Below are 23,587 nucleotides of genomic sequence, written 5' to 3' on the forward strand. Positions count from 1 at the left end.
TTTCTGAGGGCCCCCAACACAGAGATCTTGATTGAAACACATTAACTTATCTTGTAACATGCAGAAGTTGAGGCTTCACAATTTCTGGACGATCCAGTACAGTTGCAACATTTTACCTACGGATACATATTTATGTAATAGGCACTGACAACATCAAAGGCTATACTGGTTTCTAATAGCAACCTAACAGTCCTGCCAAAGCAGGGAAGACTAGCGACATCCTTGATGCATTCTGTGCATACACAACGTGCTGCAGGCTTTGTATTGTGGGGAAGTGGGGCACAGTTTGTGCCCTAAAAAGTGTGTTGACATCTAAATTAGGGCAGTAATGCTGGTCAGTGCTAGAGATTCCAACAGAACTTCGACCTTGGGGAGGGTGAGGGTGTGTGTGTCTGTACTCCGATCTGTTTTGAACCTTAGCCCAAAAGACAAAACAAACACACAAAATAACCACTTAATTTAATACTACGGTAATATTGAGCAAATTCCTTAAATCGAGGGGTCGGAATTTTTCAGTTAAGGATACTCACTCCGTGAACAGTTCCAATTCATTTATTCATTCACCCACTCACTTATTCAACAGAGGTTTCTTAAACACCCGTTCCGCGCTGGGCACCGCCGAGTCATCACAGACGTGGTCCCTAACGCCAAGGTGTTGACAGTCTAGTCCCGTCACTGAGGGACTTACAACACATTCTGGCATCATTGCTACTGCGTTTGCACCCGGTGAGGACCGGCCCCCTCCAACTTCCCCACGTGGTCCCGGCAGGTGAATGTGGGTGTGAGCGCGTGAGTGGGGAGTGTGAGCGCACGTGTGTCAGAATGGCGCGTGTCACAGTGCGCGGGCAGGAGGCGGCGTGGTACGCGTTTCCATAACCGTCGGAGCCTGGCTGTGCCGGCCGCAGTGGGCTGGTCTCTCCCACCCACGTCCCGGAGGCGGCGCGGGAACCCCCGGACCCGCGCGATTGTGAGTGAGCGCGGGCGCGCGCGCAGGGGCAGAGGGGGAGGGGCGCGCCGCGCTGGCGGCGCCGCGCGCAGGCGCAGAGCCGAGAGCGGACCGCGGCCGCCGCAGAGCGCCCGGGGGCGGAGCAGAGAGAGCACTGGAGGCCATGGCCGCCGCCGGCTGCTGATGGGCTCTGCCCGCGAGCGCACGCTGCCGCGGACGATGGTGACCGTACGCGTCGGGCCGCTGCCGCCGCCGCTGCCGCCGCCTCCCGAGACACAGCAACCAAGGCCCGGCGCGGAGGAGCCGCCGCTGTGAGCCCCGCCGCCCCGGCCCCCGCCGCCGCCGCCGCTCGAGGAGAACGGGAGGGCGGGCGAGAGAGCCAGGCATTTGCGGAGCCTCCAGCCCTCGGTGGCGCCGCCTCGCAGGCAGGGACGCTGCAGCCCGAGGTGACCGCACCGGCCGGCCCCTTCCCATCCGGTGCCCCCCATCCGCTGCCGGCATCCTCCCTTCCCTTCTCTCCCTTCCCCCATTCCGTCGCCGCGCCTGCCCTTTCTCTGCTTGCTCCCCTTCTCCCATTCTGCTCTCTCCTCTCCGGCGGCGTCCGCGTCCCTTCTTCATCGGTGGCGCCTACTCCCTCGCCAGCCCCTCCCGCGGTCCTCCTGGCCCCTCACCCGCCCTTCCCTCCCGGAGCCCCGCACAGGGCCCCTTCCCGCGCCGGGTCGGCCGCCCCCCACCTCCCCGCCCTCCTGGAGCCATCCCTCGCCTCCCCCGTCATTCCTAAGGTACCCTCACTCTGCGCTTTCCCCCATCGCCTTCGCAGCATCCCGTTTCAAGGCCTTTTGTAAGCCCCTTTCCTACTTGCTCCTTTTCTCTAGTTCCTACTTCCAACTTTCCCTCTTTGGCGTCTTTGTCCACTTTGCGTCCAGGCTTGCCACCCTCTTTCCTCTCGCCTTACCCATCTCCGGTCTACGCAGCCCCAAACAGCCTCCTTCTCTCTTGCGCTTCGAGGTGGTTTGGGGGTTGCAGAAAGGCCTGCCAAGCCATTCTTCGAATGGGGACCCATATGCTGTGCATCCCGTCTGTGAGTCTTTTTTCCAGTAAGAGCACTCCTCAACCCCTTCCTTTTTGTCCCTGTCGCTTCCTCCTCCTCGCTTGCCATTCCTTCTGCACTCCTCCACCCCCACCCCCGCGCAGTTCTGTTTTTCCCACCCAGGGACCCCGAGACCCAGGCCCTTCCTTAAGGAACGAGACCCCTTCCAGTTCGGGGATGAAGAACCTCCCCCGCATCTTCCTTTGGAACCTTTCTGGTGTTTGGCGCGGAGGAGCCAGCACCCTTTGCTAGACAAGGAGGGGAGCCCCCCTGGCACGGGCCTCTCTCCTGGCAGAGTTTTTGTGAACGTAATCCCCTACCCCCCGGCGGCAGCGGCCCCGCTGCTGTTGCTGCTGCTGCTGCTGCTGCTGCTTGCGCTGCCGCCTGCTTTGCAGCGAGCTAGTTGGGGTTACTATAGTTCAAACGCGTCTGAGATCCGCAGGCGTGGCGGTGGGGGAGGAGATGCAGGGACGAGGAAGGGGGCTTTGCAGTGTGAAGGCATCAAAGATTAATGGATGGCTTTGCATCGCAGTTTACAGGAAACAGGAAACTAGTGTGAAAGGAAAGGAGAGGACTGTGTCCTTTTATGTTTTAAAATACGGAGTGTGCAGCTCTGAATCTTGAATCACGCCCAAAGGATGAGCTGTCCGTGCTGCAGTCGTGACCCCGGTTGAGCCTGAATGGCAGAGGTAGCAGTTTTTATTTCCACTGTCTGGCTCCTTAAGTTGAAAGATGGCCCTTCTATTCAGAGTGGACTCTGTATCTTCGCCGATTTGGAGATGCTGAGAAACTACGGGACTGTTAGTAGTTTATGTGGAAATCAGGTACATACAAAGTTAGCTAGCAATGAGTGGGAGTGGGGAGGACCAGCTATATTTAAAACATGTGCCAATGCTTATGTAAGAAGTGAATTCTCCTCCCGGGTGTTTTTGGCAGAGTTTACTTATGGTTTTAGGCTCTAGTTTTATCCTTTTGCATTTTTTAGAGCTTATCATACTAACATATGGACAGCTAGAAAATCTGTCAGTTTTAAGATTGGTTTTAGCTGATGGTAGAATATTTTTTAATTGAATGGGATAAAGGAGATTAATGATGAGTGATAGTTTTCTTTTTTCTTCTTTTGATGGAAAAAAGGTGTAGAAACTTTCAGCCTTAAATTATCCTGAGTATTGTACTGAATAATTTTATATAGTATTCTTTTGCTTTGTCTTTTTAAAAGGGAGCTTATCCAGGAGATGTGAATACTATTAATTTTTTTTTGGTGACACATTATTTTCCGTTTCTATTATTTACCACAATTCTTCAAATGAGATGAGCTATGACTTTAAAATTTTATGTTTATCATATTGTTCATGATAATTTGTTTGATTTCTTTATAATTAAAACCAATGCCGTGTTTTCAGGAAAGTGTAGAATGAGGCTCCCTGTGTTTCCTAACCCACAAATATGAATGGCAAACCATGCAACGTTATACTTGTGCAGACATTACTGTGTTTGTAAGTAGTGATTACTGCTTCCAAGCCTGGGAAAGTCATTTAATGAAATCATTGTGGTCCTGTTTTTGGTTAACATTTGTTGAACCTTTTCCCCCCATTATTGGACAGAGAGGTTTTTTTGTTTTGTTTTGTTTTTTTAATTGTTTGTTTAAAGCTATTTCACTGGGTAAAGCATCTTTAAATTTTAGTCACATTTAGTTTATGTTACTTGCTGAGACAGTGTGTTGGAGTATTACTTTTTCAATTCTTTTCATAGTTCAAGGAGGAAATTTTAAAATCTTTCATTAAAAGTAAAATGTATGTAACTGAACTGGGCTGGAAGTAGCTTATATGTTTGGCTTTAGGAGTCTTTTTTTTTTTTTTTTTTTTCCTTAAGAGATTTTGCCTGTTTTTACCAAATCTTAACTGCCTTCCTCTTCCTTTTTTTTTTTTTTTTTTAAATCTTTATTGTTCAGATTATTACATTTGTTCCTCTTTTTTCCCCCCATAACTCCCCTCCTTCCAGCTCCCATCCCACCCTCCACCCTCACTCCCCACCCACTGAGTTCATCCATAGGTGCATGATTTTTGTCCAGTCACTTCCTGCATCTCCCACACCCCTTTTCCCCCCAGAATAGTCAGTCCATTCCCTTTCTATGTCCCTGATTCATTATAGTCACCAGTTCATTCTGTACATCAGGTTATTTATTCACTTGATTCTTAGATTCATTTGTTGATAGATGCATATTTGTTGTTCATAATTTGTATCTTTACCTTTTTCTTCTTCTTCCTCTTCTTAAAGGATACCTTTCAGCATTTCATATAATACTGGTTTGGTGGTGATGAATTCCTTTAGTTTTTCCTTATCTGTGAAGCTCTTTATCTGACCTTCAATTCTGAATGATAGCTTTGCTGGATAAAGTAATCTTGGTTGTAGGTTCTTGGTATTCAGCACTTTGAATATTTCTTGCCATTCCCTTCTGGCCTGCAAAGTTTCTGTTGAGAAATCAGCTGACAGTCGTATGGGTATTCCCTTGTAGGTAATTGAGCCTCTTTCTCTTGCTGCTTTTAAGATTTTCTCTTTGTCTTTTGCTCTTGGCATTTTAATGATGATGTGTCTTGGTGTGGTCCTCTTTGGATTCCTTTTGTTTGGGGTTCTCTGCGCTTCTTGGACCTGTAAGTCCATTTCTTTCTCCAGGTGGGGGAAGTTTTCTGCCATTATTTCTTGAAATAGGTTTTCAATATCTTGCTGTCTCTCATCTTCTGGCACTCCAATGACTCTGATATTAGTCCGCTTAAAGCTGTCCCTGAGGCTCCTTACACTATCTTCACACTTTCGGATTCTTTTTTCATTTTGCTTTTCCAATTGGGTGTTTTTTGTCGAATCTTTGGTTTGGTTCTTGTGCTCCTCTGGTCTGCTATTGGGTATAATATTCTTTATTTCAGTCCGTGTATGCTTACTTTCTAATTTCTTTATCGTAGCATCGAGGGTCTCATTAGTTTTCGTGAGGCTGTGCACAAATTTATGGCAAGCCCTCAAAATTGCGATTCTTAGCTCCATATCCTCCATTTCTGTCATGTTTTTTTGTCTTCGCATCTTTTATGCTTTCTTGGTGCACCCCCTTGTGGTCTCTGTGCGCAGTCTTGTTCTAGCCAAGCCTTAATTGTTGTAGTTAACACTAGAGGGATTTGACCACCAGGCCGACTGGCGGTGGAAATCAGCTGTGGGAAAACTTCAGTCCTCAGGGGAGGCGCTAGTCCAGCCCTTGCCTGAGGCGATCGGCAAATGGCTGTGCGCAGGGTTTGGGCGGGGCGGGCTCAACAGGGCGGGGGGGAGGGAGCAGCTATGGCCGCTCTCAGTCCGTCCCCAGGGGCTCTGCCTCTCTGTCCCAGCAATCGCTGCAAACCTCGGAGGGGCCGTAGCCAGACAGTCCCGCTTCTCCCGTTTGAGTCTGGGTCCCTAGAGACTCGCCCGGATCTGTAGCCCAGAGTCTGAGACTCGCTCCTGATTGAAAACGACAATCGCGCCCTCAGCCGCCAGCCCGCTTTGCGCGCGCACCCTCACCACCGCACCACCGTACCTTTAAATTTTCCACACTGCGCCTCCGCTGAGCGTCGGAATGCTGTTGTTTTTGCTTCTAGTTGAAGAGACTCTCCTCAGCCAGCCTTCCCGTGGTTCTGGTTGATGTCCGCTCCGACTTTTAGTTGTATTTTTGAAGTGGTTGTCCACGGCGGCAGTCTCCGGTGTTTACCTATGACGCCATCTTCGATTCTGTCTGGCTTTAGGAGTCTTGAGCCTTTCAATTTTCTTTGCCTTTAGTTTTCCTCCTTATTTTTGAGAATTATTTGGTTTTGTTTTGGTTTTAAGAGAATTTTGAGGCACTCTGACTTAGTATATGCTCATGAGATCTATCTGACAAGTCTAAGGAAAAGATAAATTAGGCTTGAACCAAACATCATAAAGGTATAATAATCTCTTTACTCTAGGAGAGAAGGTCTATTTTTACTGCATGCTTGTAATCACTGATTTGGCAGTTGTGAGTGATTTCAGATATCTGCAAATCAAATCAATATTTCAACATTTTGTTTAGGTGTTGATTTAGTTTATGGTGCTATAGTGTAGTGTATGGTATTTATTTGTGCAGATCACCGCTCTTATCATATGGCATTTCTACATTATAAAAATTAGAAATTATTAATATTTAGAGAAAATGTTTTTTTTCCCTCCCATATCTTTTGTGGGTAACATTTTAGATTTGGTTTTTCATGTATTAACTTTGTTTCCTCCACATCCCTACACATGGCATTCACATACAGAAATAAATGAAAAGTTTAATAAGCAATAGATTTGTTATTAAATGGACATATTTCATTCTATCCAAGGTCCTTCTTAATTTAGACTCTTGAGTTTACTATATATAGAGTTTAGGGCTCTGCCTTGAATATTCTTCTGTACTGACAGCTTTAGGGATCCACGATTTTCTTTTTATTCTTGTTCTGTTTGTGAGACAGGAGTAGAGGTAAATACAAGGGAACGTGTACCATTGTGCTAATAGTCTTTTGTAATAGAGATGATTCTTTGTCAGAATTAGGGAGGTTTTCCCCACCAAACAGTTCAGATCTTGATTTCTAATGCAGGATTGGTTATTTGTTTCAAGTTTTTTCTCTACTCTGTAAGAACTACAGTGAAGGATGAAAGTGGGTGCATTTAAAAATAACATTAAAAAGAGGAAGGCTCCAAATCAGATGAAGTAAATATGGACCACAAATATTAACTCAGTAAATATTTTCTTTTATATTGTTGTTGCTTAAAAAAGGAGTAGTGATTTATATTGGATTTTAGAATATGGAAAAAAAGCTAAACTCCCAAGAGCACATTGAGTTATCAGTTTAATCACCAGAATGAACTGTTATTTCCTGTGTGTTTGTGTGTGTATGTGTGTGTGTGTGTGTGTGTGTGTGTGTGTTTTGAAATTCTTACCTGAGGATAGGCTTACATTGATTTTAGAGAGAGAGAGAAACATTGATGGGTTACCTCCTACCCAACCATGGCAGATCTCTCAGTATGTGCCCTGACTGGGAATCAAACCCAAGACCCTTTGGGTGCTTGGGACCACGCTCCAACCAACTGAGCCACACTGGCAGGGCTCCTGTATATATTCTTAAGTAGATGGCACAAGCACATTATACTTTTTACCAAGAATTGTTCTTTTTTTAAGTGCATCTCCTCACCTTCCAAATAACACATGAATAGTCTAAAACATTTGACAAACAGGAAAAGGTAGAAAGAAGAGAATAAAAATAACCCCAGCCCCACTGTTGAAAGGATGTTAATGTGAATATTTTGGTATATTTCTTCCCAGGCTTTTTTTTTCTTTATTAAATATGAGCTTTGAGAAACTTAGGATCCTGAATGGTGTTATTTGCAATGAACGTTGATTTGAGATTTTATTTTTCAGTGCTTTTTTCCCCTAGGCCCACCTATTTGATTTGAATTCTCTTACATTATTTTTTCTTATGTAGGAAAATTATTAAAGTAGTCTTGTTCATTTAAAGTAATCAGAATTTCAGTATTTATAAAAATGTTAATTATGCACTATTGATAGGATATATGTATGTATATAACAGTGATGGCGAACCTTTTGAGCTCAGCGTGTCAGCATTTTGAAAAACCCTAACTTAACTCTGGTGCCGTGTCACATATAGAAATTTTTTGATATTTGCAACTATAGTAAAACAAAGACTTATATTTTTGATATTTATTTTATATATTTAAATGCCATTTAACAAAGAAAAATCAACCAAAAAAATGAGTTCGCATGTCACCTCTGAAACGCATGTCATAGGTTCGCCATCACTGATATATAACATGTGGGCAATAGGAATGATATGTGACCAGTCAACAATCAATAAAATTATCAGTTTTTCCATGCTTGAAAAACTTATAATAACAGTGTGCCAAGTTGAGCTGCCCCCCCTTTTAAAACAAAACAACACAAAAAACAACTATCTGAGCTTGGAAGCAATGAAAATTAGAGGGTAAAATGGAAATACTGACAAATATTTAACTATAGCATAGCAATCTGTCACTATAATTTTCTTCAGAAATAAATGTTTTCCTTTGCCTGAAATCACTGCCAAAGCTAGACATGTGTTTAGCTTTCTCAGCAAAATTCTTAAAAGGATTGTCAGAGCCAACAATTCAGAATTATCTTAAAATTGTCCTTTACCCACCTTTGTTTGTCCTATTCTCTTTCTTATAATTCCTTGGGTTAATTTGCAGCTCAGTTATATTAAGCAGTATTCCACTGAATTGTCCTTTTAAATAGATTTGTCCAGGAGATCCTTAATTTCCTTCTTTTTTTCCCCTTCACTCTACTACTCATCACAATTCAATCAAGTCAGGGCTGCAGACTCACACGGTGCCTGACTTCTTTCATGTGCCAGCATGTCTGTGTATCATAGGAAGAATCTAAATTATTTTCCTACCTTGAAGGCAAGTGATGGAAATTTCAGATTAAGAGTTTAACTCTAATAATTCAGGGAAAAGTATTGCAAACAATGGTTCCTTTACAAGTACATATCACCAGTTCTCTGGATTTTATCTATAGCATGTAAATTTAGTACTTCTATTTTGATTGTAAGTGATAAGGAAAAGGATAGACTATGAGATGCTGCAAACTATATAATTATCAAATTTTTATTTAACTGCTTAGGTTTTTAACATTTATTAATATTTAATGTTTTTCCTCATTTAAGAGCTATATACATCTCAAATAATTACATAGGAGTGAATTTTTCATCGCAAATTAATTGGACAAAAGCTGCAATATTCTTGTAGGGTATTTTGTTGCTAAGTGCCTAGATTTGGAATTAGGGGCTTTTTAAAAATAAATGTGGAGGCCTGCTGAACATTTCATCAGAATCTTAATGTGGCTAGGAAGTTTCATATATTCCAATATAGTGAAAATCCGTTAGAGTCACAAGAAGATATCTAAAAGCTATTTGAGATGACTTGTTTTTATATAATGTGTCTCTTGAATTTTAGGTCTGCTCCAAGAAAAAACATGGCTGCAAAGGAGAAAATGGAGGCAGTGTTAAATGTGGCCCTGAGGGTGCCAAGCATCATGCTGTTGGATGTCCTGTACAGATGGGATGTCAGCTCCTTCTTCCAGCAGATCCAAAGAAGTAGCCTCAATAACAACCCTCTTTTCCAATATAAGTATTTGGCTCTGAATATGCATTATGTAGGTAAGTATCTGCATCACCTTTTGTCATCTTTTAGTGAGCCATGATAAACGTTTATAAATCTTGTTTATAGTCCAACTATTGCATATGGATTATTAGGGGTAGAGGAAAACAGTTGCATTTATTTTACTGGATGAAAGTAGAAGGCAGAAGAAAACATTTTAGATTTTAATATGATTAAATAATGAAGAATACTTTTCTAGACATTTAGCTTGTTTTAATTTGTGATTATTTGTGGTTTTGGTAGTAATTCAGAAAGTAAGCTTCTTAAAATGCATTCTTTATTGTTCCAAAAGATTAATATCAGTTGAAAATTAAAGCCTTCATTTCAGTTAAATGAAAGGTGGGAAATGATATAATAATATTTTCTTTTAAAATACTCCTTGAAATATAATTGATATGATTTGGAGTTAGTTATGAAAGTAATGTTGAGGGGGTTAAAGAAATTAAAGTCAAGAAATACTTTCAGGAAACATAAAATTCATCTACATTAAAAGTCATGAGTCTCAATTTTTTGGTTAATTTTTGGTTTACATGAAATGATAGCAACAATATATTTTATTTAACATTGCTATTGCATAACTCAATACATGGTTTGAATGATGTACTATAGTAGTTTTATTAACATTTTTTATTAGAATTGCCCATCAACAAGTTTATCTTTTATAAAATTGTGAAGGATTGTCCTTTCTCTATGAGATTTATTTTTATCTATTGAAAGACTTCTTGGGTTCCAAAGCCTAGCCCTGAGAACCCCTTCCAGCTCTAAGAGATTATTACCAAGTAAGTCATTGTGGGAAGAAATAAGATCTAGTAGAAAAGACAGTGTGTACTGGAATCAGAACATCTGAATACAATAAACTGTCTCTCTTAGGTAGCACTACATTGGGAAAGTCTGTGACATGAGAAGATTCTTTTATGCTGTAAAACACTATAATTCTCAGCCCTTTATTAAAGGCTTTGTAGGTTAGCCAATTTATGGAAAATAATTCCAGTCTGTTTCAGTAGAACAATTAAGTACTTGGCTTAGATGTTTAGCTTAATCAGCAAATAATTTACTGGGTGGTTTAAAAAAATGTGCTTATCATGTATATTATTTCTTAATAGATTTAAATATTTATTATAAAAATAGCCACCTAGTAACCAGAAACATTAATTTTAGAAATTGAATGTGTTCTAGTACAGTTGCCATTCATGACCACTGACATAACTTTGTGAAATGTAACTCAGCCTTCTTAAATACACTTAGCATATGCTGTGGTAGAGTAAGCTCAGTGATTACATAGTAGATCATTTCAGCTTGAATAGTTTTTTGGTTGTAGAAACCTCTGTGTCAAAGTATTATGTAGTGCTTATGTAATGTTCTTGATTATAGAAATTTCCTCCTTAAACACACTGTAATGTATTTATGTTCAAAAATCAACAAGCATAAAAAGTATACAGTGAAAAGTATCTCCCCCTTTATCTGTTCCTCGTTCATTAAGTTCTCACTCTGAGCCCGAACAAGCAGCTATTTTTTTTAAAAATATATATTTTATTGATTTTTTACAGAGAGGAATGGAGAGGGATAGAGAGTTAGAAACATCGATGAGAGAGAAACATTGATCAGCTGCCTCCTGCACACCCCTTCCTGGGGATGTGCCCGTAACCAAGGTACATGCCCTTGACCGGAATCGAACCTGGAATCCTTCAGTCCGAAGGCCGATGCTCTATCCACTGAGCCAAACCGGTTAGGGCACAAGCAGCTATTTTTATTTCTTTGTGTATAATCCTAGAGATATTTTTGTATATATATATATATATATATATATATATATATATATGTATAAAAATGTGTTGATATATAAGTGTAAATATAAAAGTTTAAGTGTATGTATTTCCCTTTTTTTTGTACTGATAGTATATTGCACACTATTCTGAACCTTTTGTTTGTTTTAACTTAATGACAAATCAGAACCATAACTATTGCTTTTAGATATTCATGAAATAAAGCTTTGTATTCTGTTCTGCCAAATCAAAAGATTCTGAGATAATGTTGAGTCCTCGCTCTTGCCCCAATCGAATAACTGTTTCATACTAGCATAGTGTCCTTATATGGCTATACCATAATCTATTGAACTAACTGCTCTATTAGTGGACATTTTAGGTAGAGTCTGTCTTCTATTCCATTAAGTATTGTACTAAATAATTTGGTATAACCATAATTTCATCGGGTACAAATATATTGTTGGGATAAATTACTAGAAGTGAAATTGCTGGATTAAAGAGTGCATACGTTTGTCTCCCGTATGCACTCACCGGGAATATTATGTTTGTAATATTGAGCGATAGCACTCTCCATAGCGTTTTACTATTTTGTACCTTCAGGAGCAATGGTTGAGAGTTCCTGCAGTCCTACATCCTTTTCAAAACATTGTTATCAAACTTTCATATTTAGCTATTTCAGTATGTGAAAAAAGGGATGTTTTTAAACGTAGTTTTAATTTTTCTCTTATTATGAGTGAGATTTAATTTATTTACATTTAAGAAAAAAGTGTTATTTTCTCTTGGGAGAGTTGTCAGTTAATGTCCTTTGCCCACTTTTCTATGATATTGTTAGCCTTTTTTTTTTTTTTTTTTTTTTTAACAATTTGTGGGAGAAATTTGCCCTTTGAAATTATGTTTCCTAGTTTCAGTTCTCTTATTTATGATTGATATTTTTTGGCATGCAGAATTTGTTTTTAGTGTGATTGAATTTATTGTTTCTTCTTTTGTAACTTTACAATTTTGAATCAATTAGAAAAGCTTTTCCGAGTTTATATGCATACATAGTGTGTTACAGGTATAATTTTTCCCCCAGATAACTGTCTGGTAGGCTCCATGTATTTATTAAACAGTTTTCCTGATTATTATATACTAAATTATATATACTTATATAGCATACTAATATACTATATTATCACATACATTTTGTTCTGTTTCTGAACTTTTTTCCTGTCTTTTTTTTCTTTTTAAGCCTCATCCAAGGATATGTTTATTGATTTTAGAAAAAGAGAGGAAAGGAAAAAGTGAGAGAGAGAGAGAGAGAGAGAGAAAGAGAGAGGAAAGAAAGAAACAAACAAAAACAAATATACATTCATCAGTTGTCTCTTGTATGCACTGACGGGGAATCAAACCCGAAACCTTTTGGTGTATGGGACAAAGCTCCAACCAACTGAGCCTCTCCTTTTAGTTTGTCTATCTCATTATTGAGGGTTTAGACTATATTTCATTGTCTGATAGAGTTAGTCCCTTCATTGCTTTTTATTTCTCCCTCTGAGTTTTTCTGTTGTTAGTTTTCTTTATGAACTTTAGAATTATCTAGTCTTAGTTCAAAAGTTTTATTCATACTACTCTCATTTTTGCAAAAGTATTCATAATCTCTCAAAAATCTTGTGCAGTATGTTATTATCACAGAGTTATTTTTCCACTGGAATTTTAAAATGGGGGTGTTTGTGTTTTTTTTTGTTTTGTTTTTTTGTTTTGTTTGTTTTCTTGCCTAACCTAATGGGTCTCTAAAGGGTTTGAGAACCATTAGTTCAGTGTAAACTCCTTATTGTCATATACAAGGCTTTATATTGAGGCTTTCGCCACCAGTTCTGTCAGCACTATCCCCCAATACTCTCCCAATGTTCTTTCTATTAACACCAAATTTTAATCTAGCTTACAGAATTGACTGTCTCCTGAAAACACTCTTTGTGATTTTATCGTTTTCATTCTGGCTATTCTCTTTTCCTAGAATATTTTTCCTTTCTTTCGCCTGATAGAAAGATTCATTCACCATTTGAGGTCCAGATCAAACTTAATCAGTTAATCAACCATAGCCTTTCTAATGTTTGCTCATTACAGCAACAATATTGTATCATACCTTTGTCCACGTTTATATTTCATTAGACTGATTATTTTATTCTCCTTTGGATCTTCCATGTCTGGGAATACTTATGGGTCATACTTTACATGTAATAATGTTGGTGGAGTGACTGGATAATTTAAAGAATGAATTAAATGAATATGTTCAATCTAGAGGATTTGGCAGCTGATTTTATGAGATGCGCAGGGGAAGAGAAAGATAATATATGGAAAGGAAAAGGATAGTTCATTAAAAGAATTTAAGGGGAAGTTTTATGCCATAGACTGATAAGAAAAATTCTTCAGCCACAAATATTGAAAATTCTTGTTAAATATAATAAATATCCTTTAAAATAACTCTAAAGTCCTTTGAGATAATGATTAATAAGATAAATTCGGGCAATTATTTTCAGAAATGAAAAGCGAATGGAAATACTTGTCTCTGGCTTCTGCTGGATTGCTCTAAGATGCATGTGAAATCTGAATTCTACCTCTTTAGTCCCTTAGCACACCTCACCTGTTTTCCTTGCTTTAAGCATGGTGGTTGAGTCAGCCTGAGAGAGGCATTAGGTGCTAAGAAGGGATATTTGTGCCCTAATAAAGACTCATTAATAAGTGGAAAATAGTGACAGGAGAGTAGATTAACCAGGTTTTGCAAGACCTAGAATATCAGACTGAGAAGTTTAGAACTTTAAAGTTTTAGAACAAGTGAGTTGCCTAGATGAAAGTGATGGTTTTGAGAATATTACCCTGATAATGAAATATAGGATATATGAAGATGAAAGGAGACTGAAAGAAGAATAGTAATTCGTATACTTATATATTACAGAGTGAATTAGGATGGACACATACAGACTGGAAAGTAAGGATAACATGTGACAGACTTATTGAGAAAAACTCAGCAGGACTTGGTAACAGGAGAAAAGATGACTCAGATTTGAGTCAGCGTGAATGGGATTTAGGAGAGGGAAAGAGGGTGAGCTAGCTTGTTGAGGAAGAGTCAGGAGCTCAGTTTGTACTTGTTGTATATGAGAACATCTTACTGGAATATGACCAGCCATCATGTGCTATGAGATGTCTACTTAGAATAAGAAATGATTAAGCTTTGGAGGAGGAGGGTAAAGAGGGAGAAAATGGAAGATATCTGTAATACTATCAACAATAAAACATACATTTAAAAAAGAAATGATTAAATTTTTTACTTAGAAAAGAAAGGATTAAGGTTTTTTTGCTTATATAATAGGTTCCGAGTAACTATTGATACCATACATCTAGAATGGTATATTTGAAGCAACAAAATTGATTATTGGAGCTACATGTTTTATACAGAGAAAAGCAGTTGTTCAGAGACTAAATTTTCTATGTTCATTTGAGAGGGTGAAAAGAAAGTGGAGGGGAGGATTTAGAGGGTAAAAGGAAATTCATGTCACAGAGTCAAAGAATAACAATTTTGAGAGTAGTTACCTTAGATGCTGGGACAAAGATAACACAGGTTTTCTTCTTTAGAGAGGAAGTGGGGGTTGGTAGAGGATGTGTAGATTGTTGAATATGAAGAGGGAATAATAGATGGTTAGAAAATAGAGACACTTGCTCGGCTGGTGTGGCCCAGTGGTTTAGCATCAACCCATGAACCTACCGGTCCCCAGTTGGATTCCAGGTCAGGGCATATGCCCGGTTGGTGGGCTCGGTCCCTAGTAGGGGGCATGTAGGAGGCAGCTGACCATGTTTCTCTCTCATCAATGTTTCTATCTCTCTATTTCTCTCCCTTCTGCTTTCTCTAAAATTAATAAAAAACATTAAAAAAAAGAGAAAATAGAGACACTGATACACATAGTTTATAACATTTGTCAGTGGAATGAGAAAAATAGGCAATAGAAAAAGGAGAAATTAGTGTGAAGAGAAATTTTCCTCAGGACTTGGGAAAGAGTCCTGCACATTGTTTGAAAAGAGAGGTAAGGACTGATATCAGGGGAATGATCAGAGATGAAGAAGGTAGAGGTCTTTAGGAGTTGGAAAAATAAGATCTTAAGTGGAATGGAAGGGGAAGCCTTTGAGGGACAGGAAGGTGCCCAGTTCTTCCTCTGGGACTAGAGAATGGGAGCCTTGGTGTAGAATCAGTGAGTGGACGTCAGGAAGGGTGGATGATGAGAGGGGTCTGCTGTGCCTTTGTGTGATGTGTCCAGTTATAAAGTACAAACATCTACAAAAGAAGTGAAAATTGCTTTACATCTTCAACAAAAAAATCTGCAGTGATTTTACTGTGCTGAACTTACTTTGGTAGTGTAGTAAAAAAAACCTTAAGTTGTTGAAACCTAATTGGAAAGTAATTTACTTCAATCTGTCTTTATTGGTGTAATTAATTGGGAGACTAAATTAGAACCGTATTTTATTTATATTTCTCTTATTTTTACTACAGGTTATATCTTAAGTGTTGTGCTACTAACCTTGCCCAGGCAATACCTGGTTCAGCTTTACCTATATTTTTTGACTGCCCTTCTCCTCTATGCTGGACATCAAATCTCCAGGTAAGAATGTGACCCCATTTTTGAAATGAATGACTGAATTTCAAGTTTTTCTTTACCAAAAAATTATTTTCATGAACATAGTTAAGAAGCTGAGGCTTTGGTAGGTATCCAAAGCTGTTTCTTTTTATACTTGTTTTCTAAATAAATATTAGCATACAGGATTAATAGCTGGGGTTATGTCTCGAATTTTATTTTTGCTTTTAAAAAGAATCCTATATAATAAAAGGCTAATAGGCAAATCGACCAAATGGCAGAACGATGCTCAATGCAGGAGCTGCCCCCTGGTGGTCAGTGTGCTCCCATAGGGGGAGCACTGCTCAGCCAGAAGCTGGGCTCACGGCTGGCGAGTGCAGCAGCGGTGGCGGGAGCCTCTCCTGCCTCCGCAGCAGCGCTAAGGACCCCTCGGGGGATGTCCAACTGTCAGCTTAGGCCCGCTCCACAGAGGCCAGGCTGAGGGATACTCCCCGCCCCCCCCCCCCCCCCCCCCCCCGCACGAATATCGTGCACCGGGCCTCAAGTCTTATATAAAATGGGCCTTACGTCTTATATAAAATGGGCCTTAAGCTTATGTTTACAGTGATACCCATGAGCTTTCTGTATTATCTGAGGAAAGAATTTCCAAAGACAGGCTATAGGACCACTTTAACAGTTAACAGACTTCATTACTTTTATTATTTTAGGAAGTCAGTTTATGTTGCATGAGAATCAGTATAAGATGCAACCATGTACATAGTGGATGATTGATATAAATTATTTGATGGGGTTAATTGTATAGCTCAGAACTCTACCTCTTTAGCAAGAGTGTCTGTTTGCCTAGGTCTACTAGCCCTAAAACTTAAGACCAATAAATATGAGTGTCCTACTTTGGAACAGAATGTTGAAATACAGGTGAACCAAAATCCACACAGTAAATGTAATAGGGTAGAATACATTTTGGAGTATTATTTTTTCTGTTTTGATTGAAATGTATAAAATATACTCCCTAGTCTAAATAGAGTGACAGCTACTTTGCATATATAACAAGATATAATTGCCTAGAGGTCTGAGACAGATTTTGGTGTAGGCTTGAAATTTAATGTTGGAAATAGCATTTTTATATGACTAGAATTGAATGGTTGACTTAATGGTACTATGTTATTTTATAATCCCCCCGATTATAAAATAACATAGTACTACTCACCTTAGACAATTTTTGAGAAACAGAACATTTAAAGACAGTAAATAATCACCTGAAATTATGCCACCCAGAGATAGACCTGTTAAAATTCTGGTATGTCCTTCCATTTTTTTAAATACCTGTCAGTTTTCACCACTGCATTGGATAGGAAAAAGTGAAAATAATTAAAAGTCACTGACTCTTGGCTCTTCTTGTTGAAGCAGGAAAGGTCCTGCTTCATCCTCCTTAATATTTCATCTAGTTAATTCTCAGAGGCTCCAGAGTGTTTCCCAGAAACCAGTCTTCTCACATTCCTCTTCTCTGTTTCTGTCTGATTGATTTCCTCTGCTTCCAAAAGGTACCTGGAGGGTGGGGAATTACTCTTTTCTTGCCCAGGGTATGTCCTCACATGTCAAAGTTGCAAAATCTGGAGCTGCCAGAGTAGTGCTGCATTTCTTGTCATCCTCACAGTGATTCAAGTCAAGCTGTGTTTTACTCGCAAGTAGAGACAATGACTTTTCTAATTTGGTGTCACACAAGTATGTCCCTGTGTCTTAGGCTCCATTGTGGGAATAACTTGGGCCTTCTCTTGTAGCATTGTTTTCTCCATAGGTCCAAGGGCCAGTGCTGACACACACAATATGCTGGCCTTCCCATTCCAATACCTGCCCCCAAACCTGGACACAGTTTCTTCCTATGGCCTTACCCAGACACCAGAATCTCAGCTCACACTCAGAGTAAACAGCAATTGTGTCTGTAGAGTAAAATGCGGTATGTCACCCTTTTAGGGTATAAATGAGTGTCCGGGCACCTAAGAGAACCACATCTTTTGGATAAATGGATAGGTGATTTCATAGGTTCAAATTTCACGGTCCTTATTTACTAATCCGTAACCTTAGTGTCACTTAACAGAAAGATAGGTCTCAGTTTTCCTCACTTGTAAAATGGTGATAATATCTTAAGAACTATTGTAAAGTTTATGTAAGATAAAGCACGTAAAACTCTTAGCCCAGTTTCTGACATATAATAAGTGCTTAGTGAATTTTACCTGACATTCTTAAGTATTTTTATTAGACAGCATTGTTTTATGAGCATTTTCCTATGTTGTTAGTTCTTAAGAAATGATTTTGAAATGGCAGAATATTTCATACTATAGCTAATGATAGCTTTTTATGTTTAAAAAAAAATCTTCACCCAAGGATATGTTTTTCATTGATTCTAGAGAGAGAAAGGAAGAAGGGAGAGGGAGATAGAAAGAAATATCAATGGGTTGCCTCACCCAGGTGCCCCAACCCCAACCCCAACCAGGGACCTAACCTGTAACCTAAGTATGTGCCCTGACTGGGAATCGAGCCTATGGCCCTTTGGTGCACAGGATGATGCTCTAACCACTGAGAACACCAACCAGGGCATGATAGCTTTTAAAAGTTAATAGGACTTTTTCTTTTCTATTTTATTTTTTCCAGGACCATTTATAGAGTACCATATGATTTCACTCATGGAATTTAACGAACAAACTGAGCTATGAAACAAAATAGAGATAGACTCATGGATAGAAAAACAGGCAGACAGCACTGGTAGGGGGAATATTGGTGGGGGTGGAGGGATTGAACAAGAAAGTTAATAGGATTTTGATGATTAATCAGAGGAATCTCAAAGTTGAAGGTAGAGCTATTAAAATTATTGCTTTGGCCTGGCTGGCATGGCTCAGTGATTGAGCGTTGACCTATGAACCAGGAGGTCACGGTTCTATCCCAGTCAGGGCATATGTCGGGTGTGCAGGAGGCAGCCAATCAATGATTCTCTCTCATCATTGATGTTTCTATTTCTCCGTTCCTCTCTGAATCAATAAAAATATATATTAAAAAAGTTACTGCTTTGCTAGCTATAATTCTGTGTAAAAAAAAAAAACAATGAACCTGCCCTTTCTCTCATGGTTTTTCAGTTTTCATGTGGTTTGTGGTGTAGTGCTGCTGAAATCATGTAGCTCTATTTTTATCTACGGCATTGCCATCCTGGCTTTTTTAGAGAGGTCACAATTCTGTTATGTAAAGATAAAAGGGTCAGCTGTAAGAAAAGCCTTTTTCTAATTATTTTTGTGGCAGTTTCAACTTTTTAGTTTTAGTTTCTGAAGTAATGCTTTTTTCTGATGTTTAAAGTTTGTTTTCATTATTAGAAAATTTAAACTTACTTTAAACAATAAAATAATTTTACAGTATACAAAAATATTTCCTGTTCTTGATTTCATTTTGATCCTTATTATAATTCATTGAGATTTACAGGTAAAAAAAACCTGAAGGGACGATTCAGACTTTAATTTGACTTCAGGTTTTCTGATTCTTAGTTCTCTTAGGGAGACAGGATAGTTAGTAGAAAGAAAATTAGTTTTAGAATCAGACTGGGTATGAAATAGTCTTACTACTGAGTGAATACTATGTTACCTTGGCAAGTTGCTTCTTTGAAACTAAAGTAAGACTCATCCATCTTACAGAGTTAGTTTGGATCTTAACAGATTTCAAGATATGACATATTTTAGTATTTATCCTCAGTATAATTTACCCTACATGATGCTATCTCACAAAAGATTTGCAAAGATGTGTTATTCTTATTTATAATGTATCACATGTATAAATCATTAAGGCTGAAGTTTTTAGTTTGTTTAAAAAACTGGTTCAGATTTCATGTGGCAGTTTTATAACCAAGTGTCTTTAAAAAAATAACAGCTTTATTGAAATGTAATTCACATACCTATTTAAAGTAGACGGTTTCATGGATTTTAGAACATTCACAGAATTGCAAACCATCACCACAATTGATTTTAGAGCATTTTCATCACTACAGAAAGAAACCCTGTACCCAGCAGTCACTTCTCATTCTCTTCCCCATACCCCCCTCGTCCTGCCAGCACTAGGGCAACTGTGTGAAGTCTGTTTTCTATCGCTTTGGATTGGCCAATTCTAGATGTTTCGTATATATTTAATTGTACATATATGGTTCTTTGTGCCTGGGTTTTTGCACTTAGCATATTTTCAAGGTTCATCCATAGTGTAGCATGCATCACTTTATTTTTCTGTCCAAATCATATTCTATTTTGTGAATAGACCACATTTTGTTTGTCCACTCATTCATTGATGGATATTTGGCTATTATGACTAATGCTGTAAACATTTGTGGTGTTTGTGTGGTGATAATTTTTTTCCTTGGAGTGGACTTTGTAGATCATATGATAATTTAACTTTTTGAGGAACTGTCAGACTATTTCTGAAGTGGCTGCACTATTTTATGTTTCCACCAGCAGTGTATGAGGGTTTCAGTTTCTCATATCTTTGCCAACACTTGTTGATATGTCTGTCTTTTTTAGTGTCGACATCATAGTTAGTATGAGGATTCCAATTTCTCCATATCATTGCCAACACTTGTTGGTGGCTGTTTTTTTTTTAGTATAGACATCGTAGTTAATACGAAGTGATATTTCATTGGGGTTTTGATTTGCATTTTCTTGATGTCCAGTGAGGGGTTTAGCATCTTTTTATGTGAATCTTCTTTGGAAAAATGTTTATTGATATCCTTTTGTCCAAAAATTGAGTTGTAGGATATTTTCCCATGTCCTAGATACAAGTTCCTTATTCATTATATGATTTACAAATATTTCCACCATTACTCCAGTCTACTTATATCAAGGTAGAGTATAATATATTCCTGAGAAGAAGAGTCACACTACTTGAATAATTTAAATAATTAATTTGGTACTTCAAAAACTGGTTATACATAAAGACATTTGCAAATATTAATTTCTTAAATTGAAAATTTCCTAAACTCTTGAGAAACTGGATCTCTGTTTTCCCTAAATACATGTACTCACATAATGAAGCTGATTATCCTTAAGTGAATAAAAAAATCTGTTTAGAATATGTCTGTGGAGTGGATATGGCTTATAGTTCAGAAAATTTAAACTAGAAGATCCAGGGGCTCAGGTGGTATAGTATAAACATTTAATATTAATATTCTAATTGAACTCATTAGAATTTGATAAAATTCTTAGAATCACTAAACTATACTCTTAATTTTGAGTGATGTATGGAATGTATTTTCAAGTAACAATTCTGTAATATTGAGACTATCCAGAAATAAAAGGGAAAAAGAAAACTTCAGTTGACATCACCATTCAGTGTGCTCATGGTTCAGATCCACAGTTCTTTGTTTTTTTCTAAAATTTTAAAATTCTAGTTTTCTTAAAATTTCTTGCTTAATTGCTAGATTTTTGAAAAAACATACCAGTTTTCATGTATGGCCTGAATTAAGAGGCTGTCCTTTTAAAAGATGAAAGTATACTTTTTTCATACTGGTCTGTCTTGGGTATATAAGTATGGTTTCAAATGTAAAAATTTCCCAAGAGTTACCTGTGTAAAATACAGGTAACCAGCTACCTCTCCATCTTATGAAAGCTTATATAATTCTAAGCTGTAGAAGAGGGTTTCTCTATCTGGGGGCCATTAACATTTTGAGCTGGGCCATTCTTTGCTGTGGGTGGCAGTTCTGTGGTTTTCATAGAGTGATAGAGGAGAATTGAAGCTTAGGATTGTTCCCCAAACTGCTCCTATTCTTAACAATGTCATTTGAGTTTTTAAATTTGATTTTGGGCAATACTCTCCTTGCTGATTATGTAAGGATCATTTCTTGTTTGGCCGTGGTATGCTAAAGGAATTCAACATGATTGCCTAATAGGAAGTAATTTCATGGAAAAAGTAAATACAGCCATATGAGTTTGTTCAGAAATACCTGCCACATTCAAATTGTTTTGAAACACAGTGAATAAAGTGTTCAACAATTGAAGAAAAGAGGAAGGATATTTAAACAAATTTCCCCACTTTGATGTCATAAAACTTAAACAACCACTTTCTAGTGTTACCATTTAACTTACTGATTAATAAATTAAATTATCCCCTTCTGTGCTTCCCACCTATGCCCTAAGAGTTGTTTTCTCAGAGTATAAAGGCTTCTTGGCTACTACTTAAATCGTGTTGTTTCTTAGTAATCACGTGTTAAATGAATTAAATTTAAAAAGGGATATTTGATTTGGTTTAAGATTTGTTTCAAAATAAATGTATAGACTACTTAAATTCCCTAGAGAGTTGAAAGTGGCATTTTTTTAAAGGGTTATCCTCTTATGAGACAGTTTCCTAACTAGTTTGAGGATTTACCTGTGATTAATTAAGTATAACTGGGGACAAAACTTTGGGGAAAATAAGACAGGGTGGATGGAGGAAGAGAGCCAAAAAAGGAAATAGTTAATGTAATATTGTTGGATATTATTAAGTAGTAGGGTAGAGAAATGATGCCTCAGCTGGCTTTTTACTGGGTGTAAATTATTTAATAAAGTAATGGGAAGAAAGAAAACACAATGGAGTTTCGCTTGTCGTCTCTGCATAGTAAACTCCCATTTCTGTAAATTCTGTTTCAGTGGTTGGAAGAAGGAGATGAAGGCCATTCCTGTATAAGTCATTATACCTAATTTTTTTCCTTAAAAGTGGAAAGAGGAGTTATTAAGAGGAGAATATGCTTTTTATAAGAATTCTGTGCTTTAGCTGCTTCTGTCTACCATCTGCACTTGGGATGTATCTAATCCATTCTTACCATTTTACTTTTATAGGGACTATGTTCGAAGTGAACTGGAGTCTGCCTATGAAGGACCGATGTATTTAGAACCTCTCTCCATGAATCGATTTACCACAGCCTTAATAGGTAAGTGCTATAAAAGAATGAAAAGTGTAGGTAGTCTCTTTTCCCCTTGCATCAGTGCTTTTTATTTTATGTGTTTATAATCATACATTGCCTATAGTTGCTTGTGCTTTTTAGTGGTATTTTGAGTATTTGGGAAGATTAATAAAGCTAATTATGACTTTGTAAGATTAAAATGAAATGTGTAACGTGTTAAAAGTTATTTATTACTGTTGAAAGCCATCGAGTTATAGCCAAAAATAAATTGCCAGAAACTTTAAGAACTTGAGACATGATTGAAATATTCAGGTAACAAAATGTAAAAGTAGAAGTATTGGCTAAGGCCCCAAAACAATATAGATACAGTATAAAGTGAGGAACCAGAGTTGCATAAAAAGAAGTGAGAGAAAACCTGTTTGTGGCTCTTAACCTCACCCATGCAAGTGTCAAAAGGTCCATTGTTGGAGATTGAAGGAGGGTTTCTTTTTTTAACTATTATTATTAATATATTTGTATTGAATTGTGAGAGGAAGGGAGAGGGAAAGAGAGATAGAAACATCAAGGATGAGAGAGAATCATTGATTGGCTGCCTCCTGCACACCCCCTACAGGGGATTGAGCCTGCAACCCTGGCATGTGCTCTTGACTAGAATTGAACCCAGGACTCTTCAGTTCGCAGGCCAACTCTCTATCCCCTGCGCCAAACCGGCTAGGGCAAGCAGGCTAATTTTTAAGTTGATAATTTTGTATGGCCCCAGAGTGATGTTATAAATATTCAAATGGCCCTTGGCAGTGAAAAGGTTCCCCACCCCTGATTTAGAGTGTCACATGCCTTCAGTGGCTTGGGGGAGAGGGGGGTGTGATACTATGGACTGGTGTCTGACCCAAGTCTGCAAAATCTAAAGCTGCGTCATCCAAAACTAGCTGCGTGTGGCCACTGAGCACTTGAAATGTGGCTAGTGCACATTCAGATATACAAGTGTAAAACACATCCAGTTTCGAAGACCTTGTACAGAAAGGATATAAAATGTCTCCTTAATTTTTTAATGTAGATTTGAATATC

General features: G+C 38.4%; 1 protein-coding gene across 4 annotated transcripts in view; it reads left to right on the top strand.

Annotated features, from left to right (window-relative positions):
* Window positions 1-948: 948 nt before the first annotated feature.
* RNF145 (ring finger protein 145) overlaps window positions 949-23,587 on the top strand; it is a 48,984-nt gene continuing 26,345 nt past the window's right edge. Inside the window, exons 1-5 of one of the 4 annotated variants that reach the window (XM_070414502.1) lie at window positions 1,107-1,392; window positions 2,569-2,725; window positions 9,060-9,262; window positions 15,543-15,651; window positions 22,458-22,549. In XM_070414502.1, coding sequence (XP_070270603.1) covers window positions 9,079-9,262; window positions 15,543-15,651; window positions 22,458-22,549 — 385 coding nt within the window. In that variant the 5' untranslated portion in view covers window positions 1,107-1,392; window positions 2,569-2,725; window positions 9,060-9,078. Of the gene's footprint in view, window positions 968-1,106; window positions 1,393-2,024; window positions 2,044-2,568; window positions 2,726-9,059; window positions 9,263-15,542; window positions 15,652-22,457; window positions 22,550-23,587 lie in introns of those variants that run through there. The other 3 variants (XM_070414504.1, XM_070414501.1, XM_070414503.1) reach the window with 3 other exon arrangements.

The sequence above is a fragment of the Myotis yumanensis genome, unplaced genomic scaffold (assembly GCF_028538775.1).
Source record: "Myotis yumanensis isolate MYYU_CA2020_CCGP unplaced genomic scaffold, mMyoYum1.0.hap1 SCAF_5, whole genome shotgun sequence".
NCBI classification, from domain to species: Eukaryota; Metazoa; Chordata; class Mammalia; order Chiroptera; family Vespertilionidae; genus Myotis; species Myotis yumanensis.